We start from the raw sequence: 17,636 nt of genomic DNA on the forward strand, positions 1-17,636 counted from the left end.
TACTAGATGAGGAATTGAATGCGGGTGCCTACCTATGAGCTAGGACTCTTTTATAGTGAGCAGAGATCTAGTCGATGGAGTTTGGGGAAGATTCATCTCATCCTAATGCAAATGTTTGCCATTGGTTATATGAATTGGAGATATTCAAAACTGAACCAGAGAAGGTCCTGAGCAACCTGAAGTTGGCCCTGATTCGAGCAAGGGTTGGACAAACTGACTTCCCTTCCAACGTGAACTGTTTCATTATTCTATGAATTGCACCACAGACTTGTGCTGGGTAAGACTCCCTTAATTACAGTGGGAATGTGGGCCACATGGCTTAGAGGTTGGCTCCTAAATTTACATGATGGAAATGTCAACTGTGTGGTTTGAGGAGAAACTGTGTGTGTATGAGGGTATGGTCTCACACCATCCTTGTCCCCTGCTGTGTTTCCACAGGTGTCACCACTGTCCTCACCATGACCACACTAAGCATCAGCGCAAGAAACTCGTTACCTAAAGTGGCGTACGCGACGGCCATGGACTGGTTCATAGCCGTCTGTTATGCCTTTGTGTTTTCTGCGCTGATCGAATTTGCCACCGTCAACTACTTCACCAAGCGCAGCTGGGCTTGGGATGGCAAGAAGGTGCTGGAGGCCCAGGAGATGAAGGTCAGCCTCGTGGCCAAGGCCAGGGAGGAGGGAGTGGTAAAGAAACGCTGCACGAGAGAGCTGCGCCGGGGACAGGAGTGGGTAACATGCAGCCCCGCAGCACTCCAGGAGGCTGGATGCTACTTACTGGGGTCCCCAGCTCAGGTCTCGACTGGAGCGGTTCTTGAGGGTCAAGGGAGGAAGGGCTTGGAGGGCTGGTCTCTGTGCTTAGCTGGACAAAAACACCCAGGCATGACTGCTCACTTTTCCCGCTGTCCTGCATGACCATTTGCCGGTGAAAACATGAATGTGTGCATTTTTTGGTCTTGCTCTGCCAGTGGTCTCCTCTCTCCTTTCTTCTCCCTCCAACCCATAAATGCCCTGCTCCATGTTGCTAGCACGTCACACAAACCCAAATCTGCCATGGGATGCCAGCCTTGGCAATGGAGGCGGTTACACTCTGCTGTGTCCCCTGTGGCTGGTATCCCTGACTGTAGGTCTCCCCTGGCATGGGCAAGCATGGTGCAGCGATGGGGGGGGTTCTAATGCTCGTGCTGTTGCTCACAGCTGCCGGCAGCTGCTGCTTTGTAAGCTCGGGCCAAGAGGGTGGGTGGGAAGCAAGCAATCAGAAACGGCAACTGGCAGTAAATTAGTGCCTGGCATCACCCACGTTTTCCCTTCTCGCTTGGGATCAGCCTCTCTGGCAGCTTCCTTCCTGACAGCCACTGCTACCCCTGCTCATGCCCCCTCCCTCCTAGCTAATTTAATCTCGGCTGCACAGAGAAATCGCTTACTGTTTATATTTATTGAATCAATTTGAAAATCAGCTTTGTCCTTGTTCTTGGTTCTGGAGCCTTTATATTTTACTCCTTTGCATTTTAATGTGTTGTTTAAAATTGTTGTGGGGCTCTATGCAAATACCTGGCAGAATTGCAGTAACTTTTGGGAAGACAACAGCCAGTCATCTCTTTGGTATGGAGGTCAAAGCAGGAGAACAGAGGCTTTATGGAGAACCACAGCCATCACTGGGTGTTGAATGCCTCTCTGTTGTGTTTCTTGGACTCTCTCTATCTGTTTGCTTTTGCAGCTGTGGTCTGAGCAACAGACTCATGGCAGAAAGGCTCCAGAGGAGGCCAGTTGATGGTCTTCCACTTCCATCGTGAACAATAATGCTAATCTGGCCTCTAGAGATGACAGAAGCCTTTCCCGGATCATTGGCATGAGCGAAGGATCAGAACAGGTCCTCAAAGCAACCATGTGCCTTCAGGGATGGGCAAATCAGCACAAAGTCAGGATTCACACAGCCTTGGGCAATTATGTGAACTGGGCATAGCCGAAAAAGCAGCAAAGGCTCAAAAGCTTCAGTTTGTTATAAAAGAAGCATGCTCCTTAATTTATTCATTGACCCAACACTGCAAGACTAACAGTGCTGAAACAATAGGGTAAGAGCATGCAGGATGTTTGTGCACATGGTAATCAAAGAAGAAAACAAAGCAGGGGCAGGAATGTTTCAGAGAGAGTGCTGTTTGTGAGGTTGCTGCAATTGGTATCAGGCTGGAGAATCAGGAAGGACTCCAAATTTGTGGATGCTTTTTCAGGCCAACCCCGATCTTTATCTTAGAAGGCTAACCCACTCCTGGTCTCTGCAGCTCAGAGAGCTCCCTGAAAAGTGGTGGGCTTTTAGGGAGTTTGGGAATACGATGTGTCACCATATTTGCTTTTCATCTTTATTCCATTGAATATTTCCAAGCAGTGAATTTGCTACGCAATGAAGGTGCCTCATTGGCTCAGTTTCAGCCTTTAATTAGCTCTTCTTGAAACAATTGACAAGCCAGGTGGTTGAAACCACAAAAGAAAAAGGAGACGGAAGAATAGCTCTTGGCATTTTAAAGTGTTTGTACCAGAAATAAAACTACCAGTGACAAGCCCAGGCTGAGCCCTTGTCTCTAGCGAGCCTTCCCCCCAGCCAAAAAGAACGCTCTTTATTGATGTGATGGCAAGGATCCTCACTCCAGGTTTGATTGTTTCCTTGTATGAACATGAAAAAAAAATCAATAAGCATCAGCCCTTCCCTCATCTCAAATGTAGGCATCAGCAATGCTTCCCATCCCATTTGAAAGAAATCACTACCTTGCAAAAGCTGCTGGTTGCTGACAGGCACTCCCAGCATGTTCACTCTCTCAGGGCTGGTTCCATTCTTTCTTTCTCCCCTTCATCCAACCCATCATTTCAGACGGGAACAGGGCATTTTTTCATGTAGAATCTAACATGATGGGTTGGTCTTGGTGAATCACTGATCTCTGCATCATAAGTGATCATGAGGATGTTCTGGCTATAGCCATAGTTGGGTTCTGGTTCTAGCTGGGAGCTACTCTGTACATTCTCTGCAGTTCTCCTCTAAGGAAAGGCAGGCAGATATCACCATAGATGTCACCAAAAACTCCCTTTAGCATGCACTCTGATAAAATTTGACTAATGGTTCTTGGACCCAAAGATCTTCCAAGCCTTTCCTGCCTGCCACCAGTAATTGCCAATTGTGGATGAAGGATTTCGTCTTTTTGTATGGCAGAGTGGCTGCAACCAACCTAGAGGTGCAGATCGAATTGGAGAGAGGTATCTGGATGCAATGTGGAAAACTTGTTAGTAAAGATGATTTTTAAAAATAAACATCATCAGGAGGAAGGTGGGAGATGGCAGTAGTTGGGGAAGAGTGAGAGGCCAAAGAGATTGAAATATGAGTGGTTTCAGTAGCCAGCAAAGCTCTCTATCTCCAGCATCCTCAAAATATCTTGTTAAAAGGATCCACTTCAGGACAGAAGGACTGTGTCTGAACAGAGTGAGATCCATTGCATCCCATCCACCCCAACCATAGGGGTGGCCATCTCTGGAGCCAACAAGGTCACTTCCTGAGCAGCTGTTGCACTGAAGATCTGGAGAGACAGCCATTAATGGTGACTTCGCCACTGGGAAACTCATCTGCAAGGATGACATTTACCAAGGAGTTCCCTGCAATAACATGTTTTCTGTTCCTCAGTATGGAAGATGCTTTGGATCTTTGGAAGACACTTACTTAAACCCACTTCTGCCTGCAATGCAATGTCTATGCATAAAATCTGATTTAGCTCTGTATCTGTATCTGTGTCTGTGCTTGTATGACATTGCCCAAAAATCCTGGGAGGCAAGAAGCAACAGAAACAATACAAGTAGCTGCAGTCAGACACATGAGGACAAGGAAGAACACACTTTGGATGGAGGTATAGTCCTGGATCTTTATCTTTCTCATCCTTAAGACAATAATCCTGCAGTGCATGGTGAGAAGGTTAGGTCCAGGCTTTTTATGTACTTTTCACATGTCTTTTCACTAAGAGAAAGTCACCAAAAAGCATCCTCCAAACCTCTCTGTTGATATGATCATCATGGTTTTCTTTCTTGTATTTTGGAAGTGACAGGCATGCTCGCCATTTGCACTAGGTGCCTTTTCCACTGACTGAGTAAAGCCTAGCTTTTTGTCCAACCTACTCCTCATCAATTCTGAAGTTTGCCCCTTGATCCAGGTCACTTGGGAATCATTCTTCTTTCTCCTTTGTTTCTTTCCATTTGTGGCATCTTTGTTTCAATACCCTCCTTGCCAACACAGAGGAACTAAAACCAACCTTGACAGGCCACCATTTTCAACCAGTTTGAAGTCCTACAGACTCACAGCGTGGTTCAGACCCATCTCTTTTTTTTCTGCCTCACTATGGTAAATATGTTTTTGCTGGGACTTTCCCTTACTGACCATCCTCTGCAGCCCATATGTCCTTTGTCCTACTGCACTTGCAATCACCTGTGCAAGTGATTTATGTTCTCAGCATCTTCACTAGAGTCCATGTATCATTCTTCGACAACATTTCACCCTCTTTCTCTCAACACTATCTGTGTGGTGTGTTGGGCTGGTTATTGACTCCATCCAACCTCTGAGTGATCCAAGGAGCAGAAGATCATTGGGCTCAGTCTTACATAATCTGAATGAAGAGATGGGAGGGATGAGTGATTTCAAAGGTTACACCAGCAGCTGACAGTAACCTGGCATTGATGTAGTCTGCTTGTTAATGCAAGACTGCATTTTTCGGAGCCTTTGGCTCTGATCAGGGTACAGGTGTCTCAGTGTAAAACACTTTGCTGCTGTTCTCTCATAGAATCAAGTCTCTGGTACACTGCAGAGGGGAACTTTGGCTGGCATGAGGAAGGAGTGGCATGTTTGCCAGAACAGCAACTGCAGTTACTGAGCTTTGAATTATAGGATACAAGTATGTCAGAGACCAGAGCTGTTCGGAGGTCATTAAAGTGACTGCTTTAGAATGGCAAGTGGCAGATACCTTGCATTTCTCAAGTACTGCGGATATTAGTGATGGTGACATTCAGAGTGGCCTGTCAGAAGGATAGTGCTTCCAACCCGAATTTGTAGCCAAGGAGCAGGTGCAGAGAACTAAATTTCCAGCAGATCATAGGTAGAACCAGTAGTTCCCGTAATTTAGAGGTTCAGCTGTTAGCTCCTCAACAGGGAGGCTTGAAGACAAGAATATTTAATAAAAATGCTATTATTTTCCAGTATGTGTGTTGTGTAAGAACTTGTCAGACTGAAATATCCGGGGAACATATTTATCTCTAGACCAGCTTTCATAGCTTTTCCTTCAGGAGAGCAGTGCAGGCACAGCTTTGTGCAGTGGTTCAGTCTCCCTGTGCCCAGACTGGGCCATAAATCCAGGAATTACTTTGCAACATAGATATTTTAAATAGAACAAGTTTTCAAAGCAAATGTGGGGTTTCCTCCTGTTTTTCCACTCTTTTCTTCTGTTTCAGTAGGATGTGGAACTCCTCATAGATAAAGGTGCAGGGGGAAGGCTGGGGGCTACTTTGCAGCTGACAGCAAGAAGCACATTTTGCTTTGTTTGACTGTCTAAATCTTGCCTGAAACACTTATTTATAAAGCACAGCCCGGTAAACTTCAGGGTGAACATCTCAGGAGCAGAGCACATCCAGAGCACACACATGTGCCTTAGTGTAGACAGTGTGTGCTCTGCATGCTTCCCAAAGGCTACCCAGGCTACCAGCTCTGACCAGGGCAGAAGACTCCATAGGCAGCTGGGGAAAGGCCTGGCTGTAGGCCCCTGCGCCTCTGCACTACCTGAACAGCCTGATCTGAGGTCCAGAGAAGCCCAAGTTGATGCCTGGGGGTTCTGGATCTCACTAATAGCAGTAGCTTGCTACCACCACCCACAGCACTCTTATTTGCCTGACTTTCCTTGGTTTCAGCCTGCTGTTTTCAGATCCCTTTGACCAGGCAAGACGGATCCACTTTCCAAGCTCTGGGGCGGAAAAGCTAGCCAGGTTGAAATTGTCATGTCACTTGTAGTCGTCTTATTCCTGTAATGAATAACATGGCTGATTAATACTAAAATAATCACAGTGCACTTCAAATTACATTCTGCGAACAACAATCTATTTTTCATTTCATTACTGATTATTAATTATTTTATTACCTCCTGTAGCTGTGTTAATAAATAATCATACTTAAGCATATTTAAATATTTTAGAAGGTGAAATATCTTTAGTCCTTTATTTGCTTCTTGTCAGCTCTTTGGCAGGAAAAGTTCACTGCCGGTGCAGGGGGTCCAAGTTAACATGGCTCTAATAATTGCAGAAATGAGTCGCTCAGTTAATCATTAAAGATCATAACACCCTTTCCCATAAAAGACTATGAATATGGTCTGATCAGTGGTTTAGTCTGATCTGGAGTCTGAAGACATTTAGACCTCCTTCTAACAGCAAGTTAATTTCTGTATTTGCTGGCATTATTACGAGGCTGCAGGCCTGGCTATGATGTTATTGGAGAGGGGTTTAAAGATTGCACAGAAGTCTGCTTTTAGTGTCCCTCTGAAAATCACTGTGGAAAATTCATTTCCTAAGGTAACCAGAAATATCCATGGTGATTGTGGACACATTTAAAATGGAAGTACAGCATGAAAGCTAAAGCCCTTGGAGTATCTCTGCAGAGCAGACCGGGCAAACCTGGCCTTTTCCAGCTCCCAGTGCTACCCAGTGATGCTGCCTGCTACCAATTTCCAGGGTAGGGTGGGGAGATGAACAGGTCCTGCTGGCTGCACGCTCTCCCCTTCTCCTGATGGTCACTTTGTATGTGGTTTCCTCACACGTACATGCAAGACCATGCCAAGCACCCCTGGGAAATGCCTGGGTGAGCTTTACTTTGTGTTTCAGTAGCTTTTGAATAGAAAATGAGATCCAAAGTCACACCTTGTTCTGAGCTGAGATATTAGATTCCCACCACGAGTCATTGCTGTGTCTAACGCTGGCTCTTGGTGTAATTACAGTGGACATTGCATGGATGGAGTACATGAGCACTGGGATGTGTAGGGTGCCTGATGTCTGCATACAAATAAATTTCATTCAATGGGCTTCTCTTGGTAGACCTGGATTGCTTTATACAATATGGTCTACAGTGCAGCTGGTCTCAGGTACCTGACAGCAACAGGAAGAACCCCAGAGTGGAGGCAACACCTATCCTGACTTCCTAGCCCCGTCTCCCTTCCACTCATCTTCATTAACATCTGAACTGTCTGTCTTTAGCATCTTCCATCATCCTTCAGTACATCATGTCTGACACATAAGTGCCTCTTTTGTCATTTGCTATGCAGGCTCTCCTCCTTTCAGCCTGGACTGCATAGCTGTCCTTGGAGTCTTGTGGGAGGGATGCACTTATCTCCCTTGATTTGCAGCAACCCATGGCTATGAAGGCAAGATGAAAAGCTTCCCTCTGCCCTGTAGTGCCATGTTAAGCAATCCTGAAATCCAGGGCTAGTGCAATCGCCTTCCATCTGTTCTGTATTTTACCTGGGTAGGTCATGAGGTGCTCTAAAGGATCCCAGAGGCATTTTGGACATTGTGATGTTAAATTGTGAGGTATTCCTGTGAGGTATTCAGGGCACTGAGGCAGTGTATGATATGGCCTTGTAATATGGCGCAAAAATATTGCGATGCTGTCACCCACATTCTTAAAGCCACTGGCTTTAAAATAGAACTATAATCCTCTGTGATGTCTCCTTCTCTCACCTGACCCAGGAAGCAGGCCAGCAAAGCAGAAAATCAAGTTCTTCCAGGATGACCACACCGGGTATCATTCTTTTCTAAAGACTACATTCTTGCATCATCTCTCCGTGGCTGAACCTCACATGCAACAAATAACACTGCCCAGTTGAGAGAGAAAACAAGGAGTCTGTATGGTCTCAGACTGCATTCACTTATACTGACTTGGCAATATGCAACATAGACCTGGCAGCACTCGGCCAATCAAGGAGTCACCCATCTGGGGCAGCTACTGCTTGAGTGCAGCTGCACATGCCTTTTTATACCACTACTCTCATCTAAGGGGCTGCAAGGATGCTACAAACCCAGCTATGTGGCTTCAGTTATTTGACTTGCAGCACGACCTAGCTGCCAGGCCAGGACCTCTTCGTGCTGCATGCCAGGCTTACACAAAGTAGCTGATCCACCCTAGTCCAGCATGTCCTTGTGCTCCAGCAGCCCTCAAGTGGCAGATGTTAATGGGTTCTGGCCATTTTCTCACCACATCTTCCTTCCCTTCCACAATGCCTTCTTCTTGGTCTCTTGCTCCTTGCACCCTTTTCCATCTTCTCATCCGGGCAAGCAGGTAAACTCAGAGGACAAAATGTTCTCCATGCAAATCTACAGTCACTTCATCTCTATTATGTTTTTTTCTTCCACCTTCCCTAGAAAAAAGAGCCAGTGGCACTGGCGAAGAAAACCAACAACACCTACAACATTGTTGGCACCACATATGCTCTCAACATTGCGAAGGACCCTGGCCTGCCCACCATCTCCAAGAGTGCTGCTGCCACTGCTACTGCCACCAACGTACCCCCCAAGATGCCCCGCATAGAGGAGAAGCTCCCAGAGAGTAAGAAGACATACAACAGCGTCAGCAAGGTAGACAAGATGTCCCGCATCGTCTTTCCAGTCCTCTTTGCCATTTTCAACTTAGTCTACTGGGCCACATACGTAAACCGGGAGTCAGCTATCAAGGGAATGATCCCCAAACAATAAAACCAGTCACACAAACCTTCCATCAGTGAGCACCATCCAGGCAGGAATTTTCCAGGGCTTTCTTCTTTCCTGTTTTGTTTAATTATTATTGTTCATTTGATATTATTAGTAGTAGTATTAGATCATTCTTTTATAATGTAAACAAAACTGTGTTTTTAATTTAATCCCATATACTTTAGTTTCATTTTACTTTGTCTCTGATGACGAAAGGAAGAAAAAAAAAAGGATGATAACAAGTTGTGCCTCTAACATCGTGACTCTGATGTCCCCCATCTGTCCAAGTCACCCTGTGTTTCCATCTCTCCTCCTCCACCTCCTGCTGTTCCTACAGTCTGCATGCCACTGCCATTCCACGCTCTGCTCTGCTGGGGGCTGCTGCTGCGGTCCATCCCCCTCCTCCTCTTCTGCGATGGACTGCCCTAGAATGGTGGATGTTCCTGGTGGCCTGGGCTCAAGGCTGTGGAGGCCTCCAGAGTCAGTCAGTCAGCCAGCCAGGTTGCTCTTCAATGCCTGGCGCTTTGTGCTAGGTTGTACTCCCTGGGCTGTGGATGCAGGTGAGCTGGTCCATTGAGAGAGCAGTGTGGCATGGGCCAGCTTGTAGCCCAGTGCCTGCTGGGGGCGAACCCACCACTGCTGTGGTCAGTGGAGCCATTGCAGGGGTGGAACAGGGTGGCAGCATCTTGTAGGTATCTACAGGGCTTCTTCCTCTCTGTCTTTACCAAACCCAGCTGCTGGTTTCTTCCATATCTCTCCCCAGACAAGAACGGGTGAGAAAGGTCTTGTCTGTTTGCCATCTTCCACTCTTGTGGCAATTCATGTTAGAGGGTGGAGTGGTTCCTACCAGAGAAATAATTTTTCTCAGGGTCAGTCAGGAAGTCCAGAGAGGAGCTTTATAACGCCTTGAAGGAGATGATAGTAACTGTGAGGCCACATACATTCAGCATCAGGACTGGAAGCCATAGAGTTTGTGTTCAGATGGGTGGTTTATCACTTTCTCTTGGCCCCATCCACTTATCCTTCTTGGGATCTCTTCTCTGTGCCAGCCCCTTCTTCCAGCTTCCCATTCATCTTCCTTTGGCTATTCAGCAGCCCACAGTAGTATCTCACTGCTCGCGAGTCAATTTAGGCAGAGAAGCCCCTACCTCTCAGGTAAGCCACACTGATGGGGAGGAGCACAGCCCAGGGAAGTCCAGCTCATGGCACATCCCTGCTCCGGTGTACCAGAGCAGCAGTGATGTTGGTTCAGGTAGCCCAGGTGCAGGCTGTTTCCTGCGGGACACACCAGGGGCCACTATGCCACCTGTAGGGGTGAGTCAGGGGACAGTCCGTCCCCAGGTACCTCCCTGCCCCTGGTGAACAGATGCAGCTGAGCATCCTCAGCACCACGGGAGAACAGCAGAAGGGGCTCTTTGAAACAGCAAGGTGATACTGCTGTCCCGGAGAGCCATGTGAGCCAGGTGCCATCCCACAAAGCCATTGAGATAAGACCCAACTCTAACACCTGCACACTCTTCCAAGGAAAGCCCTCCAGTGCCTTGGAGAGAGGCATTTTCTCCTTTCCTGATCACCACAGTCAAGGACACAAACCAACGGTTGTCCCCTTCTGAACAGCAGCACAAGATGGTGGCATCAAAGCCATCTGTCCCCCCTCCCTGGTGCCCGGACCCACGGACACACTGTCCTGCTACAAGGAAGGACATCTTGTGCCTGGTGAGTTCCCGTCCCCAGCCTGTGGGCAGCACTGATCCTGCCAGCAGCCCTGCTCCCAGGGTGGGAGGCACCTTCTCTTTCTTGGGCCTCCCTCTGACCCTCCAGCTGCCTGCCCTGAGCTGCCCCCAGCACATTTCGGGTGCATGCAGCCAGGCCAAGGCCCCAGCACCCCCAGGGTAGTGTCCTCAGCATTGCTTTGAGCCGCTGTGCCAAGCTCAGTTTCCCCCTGCAGGAGCGGGGCTGAGCAAAAGTCACAGGATTTGCCCCACCTGGAATATCCATGGGGATGGCAGGACAGAGCGGGAAAGGCCAGGGCACTTTGTCCTGCAGCGTGGGTAGCATTGGTGCATGTCCTGCCGGTCCCTTACCAGTCTTGCTGGCTCAACAGCAGTGCAGTCGCTCCCCCTGCCTACAGCTGTGGTGAGGAGAGAAGCTCCGAGACATTTAGCTCAGCCCCCGGTGCGTTCAGTCCACGAGTGCATCCACACCAGCAGGCAGCACTGGGAAAGAGGTGGCAACCCCCCCAAGCCAATGCTAAGAAAACCAGCTCCTTCCCGATCCTCCCCCCAGCATCCATACCCAAACCACCCATGACATTTCCACAGTGCCTTTCATCCCCGAGGGCTCCCTGCTGGGTGGCGAGGAGGGGAAAGCCTGGGAGCTCTCCCCCTTTGCATCCAGCATCGGGCTGGAGAAGCAGAGGGAGGGTGCACCATCCCCAGCCCTTCTGCCAGGCAGGGGGGACATCCTGACTGCTTTTGCACCTGGGGCAACCGGTTCCTCCTGGCACTGGCTGTCTGCTGCTGCTGCAGCTACCCCGCTCCGACAGCCTGGCCGCCCCAGCACTGCCCCGCCACAGCCCCGTACCCCTCACCACCGAGGCCGCCTGTTCTCCCTCCACGCCAGCCCCATCCCCTCCAGCAGCGAGTGCCATTGCTGCTGCCCTTCTGCTCCCTGGGCTTTCCAGCGGGAAGTGCTATGCTAACCGGCCGTGAGGCTATGTGTTTTGGAAACTACTTGGATGTCATTTTCTTAAATAAGCTAGATGAAGTGTATATCATAAAAAAACCTTCATGTCACTATAATACTCAGGCCTAAGTGAATGGAATAGAAACCCTATAAAAAGTAAAACACACACAATAAAATGGTAACAAAGAGTATATTGTGTTTACTAATAAAATTACATCAAAGGCAAGTTTAAATATGGGATCCAGTGACTTAGCTGACTTGAGCTAGCCCTGGCACAGAGGTGGTCTCCTTTGCCAGCCTGGGCATTCCCCAAAATCCCCTCTACCCTGAGGGCCACGTCCTGCTGCTCATCGCCTCGCTACATGTTACTGTGTCTGTTGGTGCCTGCTTCATAGAGCTTTCCATAAATTATCAGGTCTTACCGTTGGCTTCTCAGCAGCCCAAGCACCCACAGGTGCTGCCTTTGCTGCTCACCCCGGGCCACACAGGCTCAGTGCAGCAGGGTGATGCTCAAGGTGCTGGAGCTGGACCTCTCTGCAGTGCTGGGCACAGCATCGGGGCAGCATCCGAGCCTCCTCCCTTCATGCAGATGATCTGATCTGTCTCACCGAACTGTCGGGGTGAATCTCCTGCCTATCTCTTCCCCCAGTCCTTCCCTCCCTGTGATGCTGAGACTCTTGTCCCTCCCCAGGACACAGCCCACCAATCTGGCTTGCCGGTGACACCCATCTGCTGGCTCATCTTTGCTCTTCCTGACTACAAAAACTTTGCTCTCTGCCTGATAAAAGGCTGCCTTCCTGGGTCTGTGTTACCACGCGTTGAAAGCCAAGTCTATTCCCACCAAAGCCTGGCACTGGCTCCGAGTCTTTTTGCCAGCTGGAAGCAGAAATACCGGCATCCTTTGGTTAAAGGCAACAAACCAAACAGGATTTGTAGTTTGGCTTCCAAGCAGGGAAGCATTTTGGGAAGATAGTTATAAATAAGTGGTTTAACATCTCCTGCCAGCAGACATCACAGTGAAGATAATGTTCTTTTTTTTTTAAATGTCAGTGGCTCAAATTGGGACATTTCCTTCCCTGCTGATGGGGGCTTCTTCTAAGGGCATGCTGGGCCAGAGCTAACCTACCATCAGTTACTGGGGTTTACTGCTTGCCGTGTTAGTATCCAAGGGCTCATTTTTATAATTGGTCCTGTACAGGAACAGATCTGTATGTGGCCATTGATAGTCTAATCCACAGTTATGCACAGAGTGGGCACTTCATTTTGCTGTGAACCTCAATACTCCAATGTTTCTTTTCTTCTGGCAAGGCCCAAAGCTTCCCTGACTTGATGAGAGTCTCTCAGGCAGGAATTAGAAGTCTTTGAGGGTGATAAAAATGATGTGTTCAGTCCGCGCTCCTGTCTTGTAGCTTGCACCACCTGGGACACACACAGTGCAGTCCAAGCCTGCAGTTGCATTCCTCCTGAAAATGTCAGAGGGACATTTTGGCACTGGCAGCTTGCCTCTTCCCTCCTCTGAAACTGCACATGGGCAAAAGCAGTGAGGCCTTTGGGAGCTCCGCACCCCTGAGGCGGCAGGGAAGGCAGTGCGTGGTGGCTGCAAGCGCTGCATTAGTGCTGTGACGTTTCTGCTGGGTGGCATGAGAGGGATGGGGGAGAAGTGGTCCTTCAGTGCCACCTTTTCTTCTAAAGGGCTAATGGAGTTACCCCCATACGACATCTCAAAAGTTTCTTGAAGATCACCGAGCAGGACTGTGACAATCGAGAGAGAGCTTCCTGGTTCTCCCCTGTGCACCGAGCTCAACATAAGCAAAGCTTGCTTTGCCACTCCCTAGGTTTTACAGACAAGTGTTGTGGCCAACACAGCTCACCCCCGTCCTGATCCCCGCCAGGTCGGTGGCACTGGCAGGGTCCTAGTTCGTTTGCTATAGGACATCCCCTGTACAAGCAGATCCCATGCTTGCTGTTCCCAGACACAAGCCATGCATGCAAACAAGGTCAGGACCAGACTGTTTCTGCAAGCCTATCCTATGGACACAAGGTGCATTCGTTTCTCATCTGCTGCCTTGATTTTTTCTGTCCATATCTTGGATTCCTTTCAGCCATCACCTGGGGAGTATTATAGGGCTGCACCACATATCAGGAAGGAGTTTCTCTTGCTTCAGATCGCCTCGCATGGGAAGACCCTCTGTGCTGCTAAGAACCTGTCTGAGACCTTCAGAAACCTGGAGCTGTTGCCTCCCCCAGAGGGTGCTGTAGAAACGGCCTCTTTGCAGTGCTCTTTGCAGCTGCTGGAGGAACAGAGCAGTTAAACACACACTGCTGTTAAAAGAAGGATCACGGTCAAAGGCGAGTGGCTACTGGGGACAGGTACTGCGCTCTCCCAGCTTGCCAGGGCATGCCATGAGCAGGAGAGGACCAGGCAGGTCCCGATGGGCTCCCTTGGGGAATGGTTTGGCAGGGACATGCTAGTGCCCCCCTTCCACATGCTTGGTTCTGGGGGTGGTGGAGAGCCAGCATGGGGCCATGGGACTGGACCATCACAGCATGCAGTGTCAAGCCAGCCCTCACTCCAGGCCCTCTTCCCCAAATTGTATGCCTCTCTGGGGCCACACTTTGACCCACCCAATGAAATATCTGTGTGGATTTTGCAGATAGGAGAAAAACATTTCCCTGCCTCCTTGGTGGGTCTTTGGGGTGGGGAGGGCTCGGCCAGGGCGAGGGGCACATTCAAGAAAACACAAATGCTCTATTAATGTCAAAGTAGGGAGAAAAAAAAAAAACAAAAATCACCAATCCTCTCTCCATATCAAGCTAAACTACTCCTGAAGGCATTTTTGGCAAGAGGCCACAGCACAGATGAGATTGATGGCTTCCAGGTATAAATACTTACTGTTTGACCTTGTTATTGTTCAGTCAGCCAAAGGTTTTTTTATATATATATATATATATATATATATATGCGCGTGTATGTGTGTGTATATTTATGCTCACAAACTCTTTATATCTAAAAGTCAAATCTCTTTCTCTTTGAAAGAGAAAATGTCTGCTTTCAATTATTTTACTTCCTTCTCATTCTCTTTGCTAAATCTTCTGGAAGGAGGTGCATCCCTCTCCACTCGTCCTCAGATGGCTTTGGGAGGCACAGGGAACAAAGGGAGCAAGGGAGAAGAGCCTCTCTCCACTCTGGGGTCTCGGTGCAGGCTTGCTGCCTGGACCAAGGTCACTGCTGGCAGCGCTGCCCAGCACCTTTCAGGAAAATTTAGTCCCAAATGTCACAACTTCTCCAACATAGCCTTTGTCCTGCTCCGGACAGTAGGATGTTCCCAGGAAGGCAGCATGGCTTTTCAACAGCTGAATGCCATAAGCAATTAGTCCTCACCCCATAGCACAACCAGGGAATGTGTAGCTGAGTGTTGCAAAAGAGTGTGACGTCTCCATCCTGAGCCTGCTTCAGGAGGGAGCACAGAACCTGGTGGGATCCATTCCAGCTGTCCCTGGGCAGAGGAATACTGTACGTAGGGGCTGCGCTTCAGCTTCGGCTCTTCTGGAAAGCAAAGGGAAGTGCTTGCTGCTCACCCAGGTAGGATGTGATGATACGTGACTATGTGCTAATTGTGGGAGAGGTCAGCAAAAGCATGGACCTTTGCTGCCACTGCGTCCTGGACGCACACCTGATCTCACCTCAGCACAAGCAGGACCAAAGACAGATGCTGGGCAGCCCGTGAGTGGTGGGGCCACAGTAAGTGAGCAGTGTGCAGCCCCTAGCAATGGTACCCAGCGTCAGCTCTCTTAATGTCACCCCTTCATCGCCCCCTGTCTTAGGAGAAACATTTAGGCAGTGATCCTGCAACTGCACTCGTAGCTCCTATATTCCTTCCTCTGCTGCTGGAGAAAGGCTCTCATGGAGCAGCGATCGCTGCATGTGCCTTGTGGTGTCCCAACCATGAGAATGAAGGATGTCACCACCCATAAGCAAACAAAGCCAGTCCTCTTTCTGGGTCTATGCCTGCCTTCCACCACAGGAATCTGTGCTGCTTTAAACAGCAGAGAGCCTTAAGCTTGGATTAGTCCTAATGTTTGACCCCACAAGCGGGGTTATGCTGGGTTTTGCTCATGAAGCTCTAGGACAAAATAGGATGTTCTAGCTACTCTTTCCTATTCCCCACTGTCCCAGTCCCCACCAGTGCAGATCTCTTCTGTACACAGCTTTAACGATCCATCTGTCTAGAGAGGAAAGCCTGGTCCCAAGTTTGCTACATGAGCCAGGATGCTCCCACCGTCTTCGAAGGCTCTTCACTCTTCACTGCTGCTTGAAGGTCCTGTCAATTTGATAAGTCCATTGGCTCATGTTACCCTGCTAGCAGCACTCTGTTTCCCCTGAAAAGTCTGTCGATTTCTCCTGTCTTTTTGCAGGGCACCCAGCAAATGTAACAGCAATCATACATTGAATGATTTGATTTTTGCAACCACAAAAAAGTAGGGGCAGAGTGGGGAAACCTGAGTCATTGCCACATTGCCTCTGCCAGGCTGTATTTAGAGTCGAAGGGCTCCTCTCAGTTGTCATGAGGGAGTTTCTCAGCCCACCAAATCTAGTCAGGTGGCCACAAGTATCCCTTCATCAACTAAATTTTCACTGTCGACTGACATGGGGATAGCCGCAGGTGAATGTCCTATCTGAAGGTGAGGGCACCTGCTGCTTCTTTAGCTGCAGGCCTGGTGCCCAGGGTAGGGAAAGCTGCATTAGCATCATGCTAGGGCAGCCCATCATGGGAAAGAGCACACCACAACAAATCGCTGGAGAATACGCTCATTTTCACTGCCTCAGGTTCAGTCTGTGCCCCGGTCTGTCTTCTGCTTTGTTTTCCATCTTGTGAGACTCTTTTTACTCTACTATGAGAAAGAATCTATCTGGCAGCAGTTTAACGCATGACAATCCTGTTATTACAGCTGTAAATAATTAACAACTAGAAAAAAATGCATTTTTAAAATTTTTTGTTGACTTTATTTTCTCTATTGACTAGCTGGTAGCCACTTTCTTAAAGGATTTCTCACGGAAACTGTGACCTTTCTTCTCTCTCTCTCTCTCTGAGATTTGTGTTTCAAATGCTTTTTTGTGCAATGTTCAATGCCTGTTTGTATTTTCGAATCGTATTTTTCAACCTTTGCTGGAAAAAAAAATAATTGCCCATTCTAATTGGCAGGATTTTGAGTCCTGCTTTTTTTTTCAGCTTTTAGCTTTTTCAATAAGTTAAAGCAACAGAAAAATGTCTCAAAAAATTACAGTGAAGTTCTGAAGAGAGATTAGAAAACATCAGAAACAAGAACTACATGAGTAAGATCAGTAAGCTGAGTGGCAGAGGAGGACTCTTCTGACCACATACTAACCTCCCGATCTAACACACAAGGTGGGACTAGACCTCTTCACTGAAGTAAATCACTCTGCTTTTCCACTCTACCCACTCTCTCAAACTCCAATCAAAACAAATAAAAATTCATATTTTAAAAAAATCTGTGTCATTGTTTTTTCCCTGGTCTGTTTCTCAAAGCCAAATCATGTTGACAAACAAAGGGATGGGGAGCCTGGGGAGCCAGTCTTCAGGCTACCTGCACATCTGGGGAGTTTGTCCCAGTGATGAGCAGACAAGCTACCCATGAAAAAATAAATATTCTGGGGGAAAATAAAAGAGCTTGAAAATATTCCATGGTTCCCATTGTGTCATGTTTAAAATGCTTTCCCTTCCAATGGCAGGGGAGTGGAGGGTACAAGGTACGTTCAAGGCAGATTGGCTGGAGAGTTTGGGAACCAACTCAAAGACGGTATGGTGGTGGGGTGATGGGTGGGCAAGAAGGAGACCCTGAGGTGTGCTCTTTCCCCACAGTGTGTGGCCCATGGTTAGACTTTGCTTTTCCAGTAGAGCTCTTTGTGGCATTTCTCTATATACAACATGAATTGAGCTTTCTGCTGCTCTAGGGGCAACCAGAAGAGGCCTTGGCCAAGACGCTGGTTTATCCAACGCACCACATACACTTCTCCAGCTGAATCATGCCTTAAAGAGACCCCAGTGGGGAGAAGGACAGGGAGGCCCTTAGCCCAAATGTCTTTGGCCATCTGGTAAACCAAATGTGTGCCAAGGAAAGGTTGTGGGCAGTGCAACCCACCCTGCTGTGCTGTTCAGCTGTTACAACAGCCTCCACTGTCACTTT

The 17,636-nt window shown here is 48.4% G+C and overlaps 1 protein-coding gene across 2 annotated transcripts in view; it reads left to right on the top strand.

Moving 5' to 3' along the window:
* LOC104015362 (gamma-aminobutyric acid type A receptor subunit alpha3) overlaps positions 1–16,896 on the top strand; it is a 77,784-nt gene extending 60,888 nt beyond the window's left edge. Inside the window, exons 9-10 of one of the 2 annotated variants that reach the window (XM_087748732.1) lie at positions 439–650; positions 8,421–16,896. In XM_087748732.1, the coding sequence (XP_087604858.1) occupies positions 439–650; positions 8,421–8,750 (542 nt within the window). In that variant the 3' untranslated portion in view covers positions 8,751–16,896. Of the gene's footprint in view, positions 1–438; positions 651–1,716; positions 6,006–8,420 lie in introns of those variants that run through there. The other variant, XM_087748733.1, reaches the window with a different exon arrangement.
* The last annotated feature ends 740 nt before the right edge of the window (positions 16,897–17,636 follow it).

Source organism: Nipponia nippon, unplaced genomic scaffold (genome assembly GCF_047370975.1).
Source record: "Nipponia nippon isolate SJK-2023a ecotype South Korea unplaced genomic scaffold, ASM4737097v1 scaffold_12, whole genome shotgun sequence".
Lineage (NCBI taxonomy): Eukaryota > Metazoa > Chordata > Aves > Pelecaniformes > Threskiornithidae > Nipponia > Nipponia nippon.